The sequence below is a fragment of the Notolepis coatsorum genome (assembly GCF_963971535.1).
Source record: "Notolepis coatsorum genome assembly, chromosome: 15".
Classification (NCBI taxonomy): domain Eukaryota; kingdom Metazoa; phylum Chordata; class Actinopteri; order Aulopiformes; family Paralepididae; genus Notolepis; species Notolepis coatsorum.
The window spans coordinates 67607912-67622024 of record NC_140179.1 but is presented as its reverse complement, the minus strand read 5'-3'; the positions used below and the strand labels follow the sequence as shown (position 1 = coordinate 67622024).

General features: G+C 46.1%; 1 protein-coding gene across 1 annotated transcript; it reads right to left on the bottom strand.

Moving 5' to 3' along the window:
- Window positions 1–9936: 9936 nt before the first annotated feature.
- On the bottom strand, window positions 9937–13943 carry phlda1 (pleckstrin homology-like domain, family A, member 1). The gene is made up of 2 exons (XM_084330441.1): window positions 13284–13943; window positions 9937–11822 (listed from the first exon to the last, which is right to left on the bottom strand). Exon 1 carries the CDS (start codon window positions 13830–13832, stop codon window positions 13332–13334), a length of 501 nt encoding a protein of 166 aa, XP_084186567.1. The 5' UTR covers window positions 13833–13943; the 3' UTR covers window positions 9937–11822; window positions 13284–13331.
- Between the last annotated feature and the right edge of the window lie 170 nt (window positions 13944–14113).

Here is a 14113-nt window from a genome sequence, read left to right as displayed (position 1 = left end):
AGTGAGGTACAATGCAGAAATGGGATGAGGTACAAACTTAGGGTAAGGTGCAATGAGGTATGAATTGTAGCGCAAATCTCTTTACTAATAAATATAAAGTGTGTTAAAGTGTCTAAAGTGGGTGTTAAGGTGAGTGTTTATTTAAAGTGAGTGTGTACGTGTGGATGTGTGCTGTGAGTGTAGATGCTGGGTTGTAGTGTCATTGTCATTGAGCATCCTGATGGCCTGGGGATAGAAGCTCCTTCTGAGTCTCTCTGTACTGGCCATGAGACTCCGGTAGCACTTGCCTGACCGCAGCAGTTCAAAGATCCTCCCCTCAGATCCTAGATGCTACTCTCAGCTGGTGTTGAAAGATGTCGTTTTGAGGAAAGACTGAGGACAACAACAAAAAACCTACTGCTTAAATACATTTGACTCTCACTGATATTCTGCATTGAAAGATTCTTTGTATAAATCTTTTCCGTTTGTTTTCTTTTTTTCTTTTCTTTTTATGGATTATCTTTTTTCGTCCTTCTTTTTCCATTTTTCTCCCCTCCCAATGCCAATTCCCAATCCCCTTCCTGGTCGTTGCGCACTCTACCCCCTACCGTCGGTCTGGGAGGGCGGAGACTATCACATGCTTCCTCCGACACATGTGTACCCAGCCCACCGCTTCTTTTCACCTGGCAGTGCGGACTCTCACTGGGAGAGTGTAACATGTGGAAGGTCACACTACCTCTCCCAGATCCTTCCCTCGCTGTGCAGGCGCCCCGACCAAACTGTAGGAGTCGCTGTCCACAACGATCCAGACCCACCCACCGGCTTCCCTCCCGCTGACTCTGCCAATCGAGCCAGTATGACGGCAGGCCAAGCCGGAAGCAACGCTGACAGCTGGATTCGATACCAGTGTCTCTTGCATTGGTGACGAGCGCCTTGTCCGCTGCGCTACCCAGCCGCAGAGCGTTTGTTTTTTTGTTGTTCCCGTTGTTCCCGAAGTTGTTGGGTATCGTTGCTGTCGCGCGAAAACCTCATATATCTCTATAAGGGTCGTCGTTTTCAGGCAAGTGAAGAAGAAAGAAATATATAATTCTCAGATTGACACCCGTGTATATTTCAGGTTCTACTTTGGATTTTGAATTGGTCTCATGGTCCTTGTGATCCTGAACCACGTAACCTTTCAATCCAAATCAAAACGTGGGGGGAAATCACCGAAATCGGAGATACAAGGTTTTCACCCAACAACAGCAGCATTTGAGTGGTATGAGTCAAGACAGCCTCAGAACGCTTGAATGTCAGAGAATGATGTGATTGGCAACGTCTGGTGTCTTTAATTACTTCTTAACCCTCGTGGCGTTGGAGGAACGGCACCCATTTATCATTTCCAAATGTCAGCTGCTTGGAGAAGTTATAGATTTACCTTCCGTTTCATTTATTTAATTTCCATACGCTAAGCTTCTGAACGGAAACACACCTTCACTCAATAGTTTTTTCCTGTGAAAACAAATAAATAAACTCGTTTTTTTTGTGTGTGAAAACAAACAGAGAAGAAGCACAACTCCAATCCAACTGCAATATCAGGCTCAGGCTCAGAGGATGAATAAATAACACAGAGCGGCCGTATTATTTTCACCACAGATCTACGTTTCGGTCCATATGGATCTTTGTCGGGGTACCTATTTGTGACCTTGGAATTATGAGGTTCAATCTGACATTTCTCATAAAAAATGTGTTCTTCATAAAACTGCTCTACAGATTTTTTATCATTTGTATTTAAGTAGGTAGAAAGTGTCGAATTAAAATATGAATATTAGTTTTGCTCTATGGATGTATGAAGGCTTTAAAGCTCAGTATTATCAATATCAAAACTACTCTGAACGTCGATGGAACCTTATAATCCCAACCTCATGTGTTGTTATAACAATACTCCCCTTTAACCCTTGTGTGGTGTTCAGGTCTATGGGACCCGTTTTCAATGTTTAATAAAAAAAAAGATAAATGAAACAATGAATGATTGTTTTTAACCTGAGACAGGTCCACCACCAGACCCGGACAAACACCACACATTTACATTTATCCAAAGCGACTTACAAGTTCTGTACGACAAGTCATCAGGAAGGGTACAACTCTATCAGCTGAGTAACAATGTTCATCAAGTGTTGAGTGTTACAGCGTAGGTTAGTATATTAGGACAAGTGCATGACAATAAGGTTAGTTAGGGTTAGAATATATATATATATATATAATTTTTTATTGTAATTTTTTAATTTGAGATAATGGTTGAAGAAGTGCGTCGATGGCGAAAGATTGGACGGGTTTCGGCTGTCCTAACTGTGGTGGGCAGTTCGTTCCACCATTGTGGGGCAAGGCCTGAGAATAGGTGGCTTCTCCTTGATGACCCTCCCGGCAAAGCAGGAAGAGAATAGGGGTTTAGAGGGATCCACTTGTTCTCGTTCTCACTCTCTCTCACTCTCTCTCTCACACACTCTCACACACACTCACACACACACACACACACACACACACACACACACACACACACACACACACACACACACACACACACACACACACACACACACACACACACACAGGGGTCAAACGTGGCAGGAGACGCTCTCCATCTGCCTGTTTGAAACGGCTGTTGGTCCTGAGCAGAAGATAATCCTGGTGTAAAGATTGTGTTTTGTTAGGCAAAAGAGCAAAAGAGGAAGTGAGTGTTCCATGCAGACAGAGGGGGGGGGGGGGGGTTAGGGATCTGTACCAGCTGCACAGGCCTATCAGCTGACCTTGAGGGAGTGTAGAGGAGAGTGAATTTGCTTTGGCAGGACGGCTACTATAACTACTGTTATCACTGGTAGACAACCCGTCACCTGTGTGTGTGTGTGTGTGTGTGTGTGTGTGTGTGTGTGTGTGTGTGTGTGTGTGTGTGTGTGTGTGTGTGTGTGTGTGTGTGTGTGTGTGTGTGTGTGTGTGTGTGTGTGTGTGTGTGTGTGTGTGTGTGTGTGTGTGTGTGTGTGTGTGTGTGTGTGTGTGCATGCGTGCGTGCGTGCGTGTGTGTATGTGAAGGGGAGGAATAGGTGGGGGCTGTGTGGGTGTGTATTTATGTGTGTGTGGGCGTGCGCGCGTGTGTGTGTGTGAAGGGGGGAGTGGTGGGTGGGGGCTGTGTGTGCATGTGTATGTGCGTGCATGTGTGTGTGTGTTATAAACACAGTGCATACACCCGGGCTGAAGGAGAGAACAAGTGGATCCCTCTAAACCCCTATTCTCTTCCTGCTTTGCTGACATGATGGTTTCTAACTGCTGACTACGATGGAAATTTCAGAGGAAAAAAATTAAAGATAACAGTCTCAGGTTCTGCTTCTAGACGGTTCCACTGGAATCCTGTTGCTAGGGAGAAGTTTGGACCCAAGTGTATTTCCTGTCCGCTATCGTATTAGCGAACATAATGAATTAGCAAACATTGCAACAGGAAATGAACTTGGGTCAATTTTTTGAATGTTCATGTTGTCAAGTTGAAAGCGTCTCTACCTGAGTCTTAGGCTGAACGTGCTCTTCATTCTGGCTAGCTCCTCGTAGAGGGGGTGAGAGGGCTTCTAGCTTTTTCCTCATCCTCCTCTCAGCCACCACCTCTAGGTTATCCAGCTCACCACTCACTACTGAGCTAGCCTTCTTCACCAGCTTGTTCAGCTTGCTGGAGTATGGACACTGTTCAGAGTCTTGTAAATAAAGCTTGATGGAGTTTTACCTTGTGTTTTTGATTTCATAAGACCTCAGTGGACATAATGTTATAGATGTGCAGTTACCATACTGTGCCAGGTGACATTACTTCTCTTATATCTGGCTTCCTGTCCTGAGCGGCTCTGAAACCACAGCTGAGCCAATTGATCTGCGTCGTTGCTTCTCTGCTGGGTGGTCTGTAAACAGGTGCAGCTGGCTTTTCTGTGTGTGTGTGTGTGTGCGTGCGTGCGTGCGTGCGTGCGTGTGTGTGTGTGTGTGTGTGTGTGCGTGCGTAGATGGATGGGATCAGGGAGAGTTACGGAGATCTTGGGCTGAAAGACCCCTTCCACACACACACATGCGGACATACACACACACACACTCACTCACAAACATAACACACAGACAGACAGACAGACAGACAGACAGACAGACACCCCCCACCCACACACATATCCCCAGGCCATCAGGATGCTCAATGACAATGACACTATGTAACTAACAACCCATCATCTACACACACTGCACACAAATCCACACGTACACACTCACTTTAAACAAACACTCACCTTACAACTCACTTTAACACACTTCATATTTATCTATTATTTTTTTTGTATCCACTTTTTCTCCTCCTGTTTTTCTGTGTTTTTCTCCCATCCCAATTTTTGTCGTCATGCCAATTCCCCCCTCCCCTTCCTGGACGTTGCTCGCATGTGCCCCCCACTGGTCGGTCTAGGGAGGGTTGATAGATACTATCGCATGTCCCCTCCGATACATGCGGAGTCAGCCAGCCACTTCTTTTCACCTGCCAGCGCGGACTCTCATTGGTGAGGTGTAACGTGTGGGAGGCTCACACTAGCTACCCTCACCATCTCCCTCCCTCGCTGTGCAGGCGCCCTGACCGACCTGTAGGAGTCGCTGTTTACAACGTCCAGATTACCCCCCACCGGCTTCCCTTCCGCTGACTCTGCCAATTGAGCCAGTATGACGGCCGGCCAAGCCGGAGGCAACACTGACAGCCGGATTCGATACCAGTGTCTCTCGCGTTGGTGACGAGCGCTTAGTCCGCTGCGCCACCCAGCCGCCTAATATTGATCTATTATTAAAGACATTTGCACCACATTCATACCTCATTTGCACCCTACCCCAAGTTTTGTACCTCTGCATTGTACCTCACTGTTACTCATTTTACTCTTACAAGTCACTTGCAACCTTCTTTGGAGCTGCAAAATGACCATCGAGTGGTAAAAGCAGAGGGGGGCACACCTGGGACGCCAGGTGTTGCCGTTGAGCCCTTCGGAGGTGTCGTGGGCCTGTCAACGAAACACCAATGAAGGAGGGTGCCCACCTGAAGACCCCAGTGAAGCTTTTACCACTACCCCATTCAAAAAAGTGCTGATTATCTAAGGGATTGTAATATCTAGTCCTATAAGCTCAACTGTATTGTATATTGTATATATGTATATTGACTTTACTTTTTACTTACTTAATTAATTTGTTTTACTGTATGTAGCACACTCTCAGGGACTCATACAGAAACAAGCATTTCATCATAAAGTATTCTGTATTTTGTTGTGACAAAATAATAAGCAAACTTGAAACTTGAACACAGACCACAAAATACACAACCTCAATGGTCTGAAGGACACAATATAGCAGTTTTTGTTATTTCCAAAAGGATAGCTTGCCTTGGTAAGTGAACTGAATTATTCTATTCTTCCTTTTTTTCTGGTGTCATTTACATGGGGAACAGATGGGGTAAGTATTCCTGGTGTTTTATTCCATTACAAGGTCTCCCCACTTCCATCCTGCACAGCTTGCTAATGGCTAATTACATAAAGCATAATGGTTTATTAATGCTGAATAATAGAGTCATCATAGGGACTTCAACCACTGGGCTTACTGCTAATGCTCTGTTCCCCATAACCTTCTGTTACATAACACACGGAATTACATTGTTGAGGAAATCACTTAGTGGAGCGCTTTGCAATATCCCACCTGTAACACAAAGCCCCACAAAGGCGTGAGATAAGGACCCCCCCCCCCCCCCCCCCCCCCCCCCCCCCAGCTTGAAGGTTATCTGTCTCTGAGCCTTGGCGTTAAGGGAGATTGAATAAAGCTAATCTACACCGGCTCTGCTCTTTCTGTCTTCCACCTACGCACTGTTTCACACAGTCGAGGAGAAAGAGGAGAAAGCGGAGAAAAGGAAGAGAAACAAAAAAGGCAAGGCGGGCTGAACAATCTGCAATCTATTCACTGGTCTGATGAGTGGTTTCTCCGCCTCACAGAACACATGGAGATAGGCCTCCTTGTCAGCTGTCTCTGTTGGGGGGGTCTTCTCTCCATTCACCCTCACCTTACATTCGTTGTTCGGTGTTGACGGTATCAACCTGAACCGTCGCGGCATCACCTACTCAACCCCACCCCACCTACCCAACCTCCTCCAATGTACAGTTTCTTCCCCCTCAAATGTATATACTCTCAAATGTATATGTATATACTCTCTTTTTAGAAACTCTGTCTATTAATCAGAGTTTCCAACGCCAGGGTCTATATGACAGGCGTTGTACTCTTAAACAGTACTGTACATTAGTAGATATTGTATGTAATAAATGTCTAGATGTACTGTCTACCTGTATGTCATGTATGTCATATATGTTATGATGAATTGAAAATGGGGGACCCTGATGTAAACAAGACGAAAGTCTTTCTCTGGTCTGCATTCCCTTAACAATTGAGCCGTACTGTATTGTACCCATTCTGCAATCTGTTAATAACATTTTCAATCAATCAATCAATCAATCAATCAATCAATCAATCAATCAATCACTGGTCATTTAGACATTTTAGATGATCTGCTGTGTGTGGCTACCTCTGGTAGACTGGCTAACAGTGCTCTAGCGCTAGTAGACTGGCTAACAGTGCTCTAGCGCTAGTAGACTGGCTAACAGTGCTCTAGCGCTAGTAGACTGGCTAACTGTGCTCTAGCGCTAGTAGACTGGCTAACAGTGCTCTAGCGCTAGTAGACTGGCTAACAGTGCTCTAGCGCTAGTAGACTGGCTAACTGTGCTGGCTGGCTAACAGTGCTCTAGCGCTAGTAGACTGGCTAACTGTGCTCTAGCGCTAGTAGACTGGCTAACTGTGCTCTAGCGCTAGTAGACTGGCTAACTGTGCTCTGGTTCTGGCAGACTGGCTAACTGTGCTCTAGCGCTAGTAGACTGGCTAACTGTGCTCTACCGCTAGTAGACTGGCTAACTGTGCTCTAGCGCTAGTAGACTGGCTAACTGTGCTCTACTGCTAGTAGACTGGCTAACTGTGCTCTAGCTCTGGCAGACTGGCTAACTGTGCTCTAGCGCTAGTAGACTGGCTAACTGTGCTCTAGCGCTAGTAGACTGGCTAACTGTGCTCTAGCGCTAGTAGACTGGCTAACTGTGCTCTAGCGCTAGTAGACTGGCTAACTGTGCTCTACCGCTAGTAGACTGGCTAACTGTGCTCTAGCTCTGGCAGACTGGCTAACTGTGCTCTAGCTCTGGCAGACTGGCTAACTGTGCTCTAGCTCTGGCAGACTGGCTAACTGTGCTCCGTTTCTGCTGAAATGGCTGAAATGAAAGGAGCTCAGATCAGCCCCTTGTTGGAGAGTTACTGGTAACTATAGGAATGCCCTGGGATTGATATTCTGGTAAACACTGACAATTCAGTAAACATAAAAGTAATAAAGGCACAGCAGCGTTCATGTATGAGAGTCAGGGCCGTGCTGCCCACTAAGCAGACCAGACACTATGCTTAGGGCCCCCTCCATGGTAGGGCCCTCAACCAATCCGGATTTAAAAGATGTTTCAGTATGACATGTTTGTCTCACACGCTCCACAGAGCTGAGCGTGAGAGCGCGGAGTTGGGCCCTGGTCTCCTCTAGTGAACGAGAGTGTTGGTTTACCATGTTGAACTATCGCTCTAGCCTCTGACTCAATAGTATCCATCTGCAGAACGTCAGCCCCAGCACTCTCAGGCCCCACCCACGCTGAATGTGATTTGACCAAAGCAGAGTATACACACAGACAGTGGAGCTGTTTGCAGATAGCGAGCATTTTGACGTGTTCCGTGGTGGCGATGTCTCGCAGACAATACAACTACAAGTATAATTATATAATATATATATTTTAGATCAAAAACGATCTATATCTCAGCACCCCCACTTCCCGCGGACTTACCGCGTCCCTGACTAGCCATCAATATCTTATTATGCCAAATGATTAGGGCCTATTACAAAAAAGTCCAAGTCCAAGTCATCAGTGCTCAAGTCCAAGTCGAGTCACGAGTCCTGAAAATCAGTCCAGGACTCGGGACTCGACAATACTGACAATAAATAAACAAACAAAGACTGTGATCCAATGCGTCTCTCTGCCTGACTTTCAGCACCAAAGACTCTGTCCAAGTCTAAGGGCAACATTTACATCAAGCGCCTCGTGCTATTGAAATAGGATATGCCGCAGGCTCCTTCCCTGTGAGCCGTTAATAATAACGTTACAGAAAGGCTACTTGCCGCTTATTGCCACATGGTGTCGGCGTGTCACCCCCCCCCCCCCCCCCCCCGGGAACATCAAAGAGTTCTCCGGGGGCCTTGTGTCAGGTGGACGCCACGCTAAACCCTGAAGGAAACCAATTCAACATCTATACACTTAACTCCTCACACAGGCTACCACCGTGGGGGAAGGGGAAGATAAGCCAGCGTGAAATTTGAGCCACATCTACACTACACTCTGTGTGTGTGTGTGGGGGGAGAGAGAGAGAATAGCGAGAGGGAGGGAGGGAGGGAGAGAGAGAGCTTGTCTGTCAACGTAACTTCATCGTGAGCCCAGTGCCTGGCCTCAGCTCCCAGGTGATATACACTGCCCATGCATGTCCGTCCATCCGCCCGTCCGTCAATCAATCTATCTGTCCGTCATTCTCATCCATCCATTCATTCACCTGCCCCGGCTGATAGTGACTGGGTGTAGATGTCTCAAAGCCCTACTTGTATTTGTGCACGGTGGTGCTGCGATGAGGTGAACAGGCGGCGACATACCAGACGTATTAATTAGCAGAGCTTATGATTTTATGTGCCTCAGTGTCACATCTCATTGGGGGGGGGGGGGGGGTCCCTCTTGATCTGAGAGAGATGGATAGGAAGAACATGGAGAGAACTGGGATGTACTGATATAAATCGGTATTGGCTGATACGGGATTTCGGTATATCGATCTGATTTTATTTTTACAGACGATTGTAGAATTAGCATTTTTGTGACCTTTATACCGGTGGGGTTTTGATTAATAGAACGTGCCAGACGAACAAGATATACAGACTTTTGTATAAAGAACAAATAGATTTCAGTTCATTTCTTCATTAATTTACAATGGTCGTGCCATCTAGTTCTCACAAGGAGTGTAAGAAACAACACACCCTTGCAACACTCACGATACCCTTTCATTATCTGAAGATAGGCGTGTTTCCAACAATCGGAATCAGGCGATATTGGTAGAAGGAAAGCGGATATCGTATTGAAACGGTGCATCCCTAGAGGGAACCACGTGGCGCTATTACCACGGCATCGCTTAGACCTATCCTGTTACTTCCAGGTCTTTGTGAAGTAGGCAAGAAAATAAACTGGGTTTTTTCCTGTGAAGGAGAAGGACAGTACCACTTTCATAAGCCATAAAGCCAAACCCTCTCTCTCTCTCTACACCGCGGATTCCCGTGTCTCCAGAGAGGAGACAAAGTCGTCCTTTTCATACAACCGTCTCCCCCGGCTTTGTCAGCAGACACACTTCTGGGAATGCAGTTGTGTCCGACCAAAAAAAAAGGGCAACATCCGCATTTTACACCACGCCTGCGTTTTAATTGAGTTAGTCCAATTTAGAGCACGGGGAGATAGCCGAGGACATGTGTGGTTTTGACATTAGGGCAGGCAGTTTCTCTCAGCAGCAGTGAAACTCTATTCTACTCTGCAACGTTTCTACTTTTAGACCAGGAAGAGGGGTGAGGAGTTCAGCGCTTGTAAAAGCATGAAAGGACTGAGGCCGACACAGCGGTCCCCAGCAGGTCATTTCAAACGGGACCTGTTGAACTAGAGGGGGGGGGGGGGGGGTGCGTGGAGGGGAAACAAGAGCACAGGACACGGGTGTTCATTTGAAATGGAATGTATATTTTCAGAGGTATGAAAATAGATCTCACATTGAAATAAGAAATCGAACAGCGTGGTTGTTGTAAGTTAGTGTGATGATGACAACAGGAGGGCAGCATCACACCGGCTCATGAAAGAAAGGGCATGGCTATAACTGTGCTGCTGGTGGTGGTGACGACAACATGAAGGCATGGTGTCACAGGGCCAGGCGATATGAAAAAGAGATTCATATCATAACAATCTGGAATTTCTCCCAATAGCAATATATATATATATATATATTATATCATATATGTTGACATAAGAAAAATCACAATAATTCAATTGCTCTTCGTCGCATTGAACTGCATGATAATGTAAAGTGTGACATCAAACCAAAACTGTTCATTATGATCAGACAGAATGGAGGCCTTGCACAGAAATGTTTGAGTAGCTCTTTCTTCCAGTATGGCTGCATGTAACCATCGGTAACCACTTTCAAAAGAAAATGCCTCATTTCTGTGCAGTGGCAGAGCAGGTAAAACATGATATTACTGTTCTACTGTGACTTGTTTACAAGATCCAGTAATAAGACACCAAATGATTATGTTTTGGGGGATATATTTCTCAAATATCAACACATATAGCAATGGTTATCTCTTCCATTGCCATATACAGAAGAATGGTTGCTATGTTACAGGGAGCCATGTTGGAAGACAGATTAATACAGTACACAAACATTCCATGCAAGGCCTCTATTGTGCGCAGTGATGTCACAATATCATCATTTCATCATGTTGTGATCTCGATATTAGACGTTATACTGAATTAACGCCCAAACCGCCACACCAGTTAGATTGCACCAGCAACTCTTTTTAAAAAGCCCATCTCTATCGGCCGATACCGAGAACTAGATTTTGTCCATTAGTTTGGGGTCACTGGACAAAAAGTATTTGACACATCTTTCCATGTATCGAAGATGCAGAAAATCAAATAGACGTTGCTATGGTTCTCTGGTATCAGATTTTAGTATTGAGAAAATGCACCTTTACCCACATCGTTTCAGTGCATCCCTATATCATACTCGATCTGCAACCCTTTCATGTGGCAACTTGCTTCGTTCTTTTTTAGCTAAGCAGTTGATCGTTGGTCAGGTTAGATGGTCAGATTGCTCCTCATGTATAAAATCAACCTCTTCTCCATAACCACTGAAAAGGGACTATGGGAGCAGTAGGCTACCAAGCATTCTTAACTTTTAAGACTTGCGTAAAGAAAATCAAATGGCATACAAATTCAACTTTGCACCCAAAGAAAACAGTCCATTCCAGTAACCACAATGAAAATTGTGGCTATAAATAATAATAACTCAAGCAACCAAATAAAAAAAATCACATAGGTATTCTTTCATAAGATTTCCACATACAATCTGAGTTCACACCTTATACACAACAGAGAGGGGGGAAATGAATGAGTCTTTGGTTCAATAGAAGAATGAGAACATAAAGATAAGTCAATGTTTTCACAACACGTTTCTCTCAAAGAACCGTAAATTGCAAATCTCCTAAATAAAAGAGACCATATCACAAATATATCACAACATAATGAAGGCTTAATTTCCAACGGAAATTGTTTGTAACATAAACTATGAATCTCCAAGCATATATACTTCCAGATTCCTTCTAGCGACAACCAGTACATTCAACAGTGACATAACATCCTGATAAAAAAGATACATCTAATAAATAAGGGTATATATACCGTCGCACGTTAGAATACACAATTGTTTTCTCACATGCTTTTGTCCATCAGTCTCTTTTGATAAAAGTCTCTATATTGAAAAGGGTTTCGGTTGAATGGTGGGGTGGCTTGCTGGTCTTGGGAACCACTAAGGAAGATGTGTTTTCCTGGAGAATGGTGTTCATTTGAAATGATGGCGGAGATGCAGTCCAGTTCGGCATTAATCCTCCCGCTGAATGTCCAATTAACCTGCGGAAACAATCAATTAGACCGACTATGAGACGGATCATTGGTAACACAAAGGCAGGCACCGGAATTCTCCATGTGTGGACCTCAAAATGACAGGAAGACCAACCAACCAACCAGCGAAGTTATCTCGTAAATCTACTTTACTGCTGTAGGGGGTAGGTACGGACAGCATGGAATTCCAATAGACTGAGCATCGGGTGAGAGATGACTGCCAACATTTCTGAGGGGGCAATGTGGGGAATTCAACTGCCAGCGTTTGATATGTGCGCGCAATAAGTTTGTGTGCCTTGGCCCTTGGCTATGCGTAATTTGAGGCCATTGGACCTTAAAAAGGGGAAACATTTCATGTCGAGCATTAACAGTGCGCTATACTTTGCATTGGGCATTTGGAAACGCAGCTGTTTGCTATATGCTCTAAGTGCATTCGTGTCGTGTTGTTGGAGATTATTTGAGCATGAATGCATGCTGCAAGCATCTGGAATAACAGCAGTGAGTGGTTATCGGGGTACATCTGGAATAACACCAGTGAGTGGTTATCGGGCTGCATCTGGAATAACACCAGTGAGTGGTTATCGGGCTGCATCTGGAATAACACCAGTGAGTGGTTATCGGGCTGCATCTGGAATAACACCAGTGAGTGGTTATCGGGCTGCATCTGGAATAACACCAGTGAGTGGTTATCGGGCTGCATCTGGAATAACACCAGTGAGTGGTTATCGGGCTGCATCTGGAATAAATTATAACACCAGTGAGTGGTTATCGGGCTGCATCTGGAATAAATTATAACACCAGTGAGTGGTTATCGGGCTGCATCTGGAATAAATTATAACACCAGTGAGTGGTTATCGGGCTGCATCTGGAATAAATTATAACACCAGTGAGTGGTTATCGGGCTGCATCTGGAATAACACCAGTGAGTGGTTATCGGGCTGCATCTGGAATAAATTATAACACCAGTGAGTGGTTATCGGGCTGCATCTGGAATAACACCAGTGAGTGGTTATCGGGCTGCATCTGGAATAAATTATAACACCATGAGTGAGTGGTTATCGGGCAGCATCTGGAATAACACCAGTGAGTGGTTATCGGGGTGCATCTGGAATAACACCAGTGAGTGGTTATCGGGGTGCATCTGGAATAACACCAGTGAGTGGTTATCGGGGTGCATCTGGAATAACACCAGTGAGTGGTTATCGGGCTGCATCTGGAATAACACCAGTGAGTGGTTATCGGGCTGCATCTGGAATAACACCAGTGAGTGGTTATCGGGCTGCATCTGGAATAACACCAGTGAGTGGTTATCGGGCTGCACCGTGCGTAAAAGCCGCGTCGGGGTAACAGGAGTACTTCGAGCTTCGTCAAATATCAAACGTTGCCAGGGAATTTGTATCCAACCAATTGTCTCGTTGATGGCCTAAAGAAAGCCGGCGAGAGAGAGAGACCCGTCTCGGATGATCTTACCGCAAGTGGCGAATGTCCACCACAACATTAAGGCGCAGGTCGCGCAGGTCACGCAACGTTTGGCGAGCAGCTCCGAGCCGTCTTGTGTCCGGGGAGCTGCACCACCAGGAGCTGCTGCTTCTGCCGCGTCGACCTCACCGCCAGGATCGCCTGTCGGTTCTTGTACTGCACCATCTGCAAAGTGATCTCGGCGTTCCAGCCCGCGTCCTGTGGACACCTGAAGTCTATCTCCTTGCCCTCGACCATGACAACCGTGAAGTAGATGTATTTCCCTTTCCTCTCGACGCAGTCCACCGTCTTCATGTTGGCGAAGTGCAGCTCCTTGATCTTCCCCGCCGGGTCTCCTATGATGATCCCGCCGGGGTGCTGCTGCTGATGATGATGGTGATGATGATGGTGGTGGTGCGGGTGGTCGTGCTGCTTCGGCGGCAGCAGCAGCACCCCGTCCTCCGCCAGGACGCAGTGCTTCTTCTTCCACAGCTGCAGCAAGCCGTCGCTCCGCTTCTCCAGGAGCCCCTCTTTGAATACCTTGCCCCCGTTTTCCAGCATTTTTGAGAGTCCTCCCAGGAAACGTCAAAAGAGTCTCTTCCCTCTCTCTCTCTCTATCCCCGGCGGTCAGCAGGTGAAACAAGACATCGGGTGCAGCGAGTCACATGTGGAGAGAGAGAGTGAAGTCTTGTTGCAAAGCGTCTGGAGGTTTGTCCGCTGGCAGCGGTCGCTGGAGTGGCTGCTGTTCACATTTTGATTGGGGTTTTCTCAGGCGGTGGACCGCCCCCCCTCCTCCTCTCCCTCTCCTTCCCTCCTCTCTCTCCCTCCTCTTCTCTCCCTCC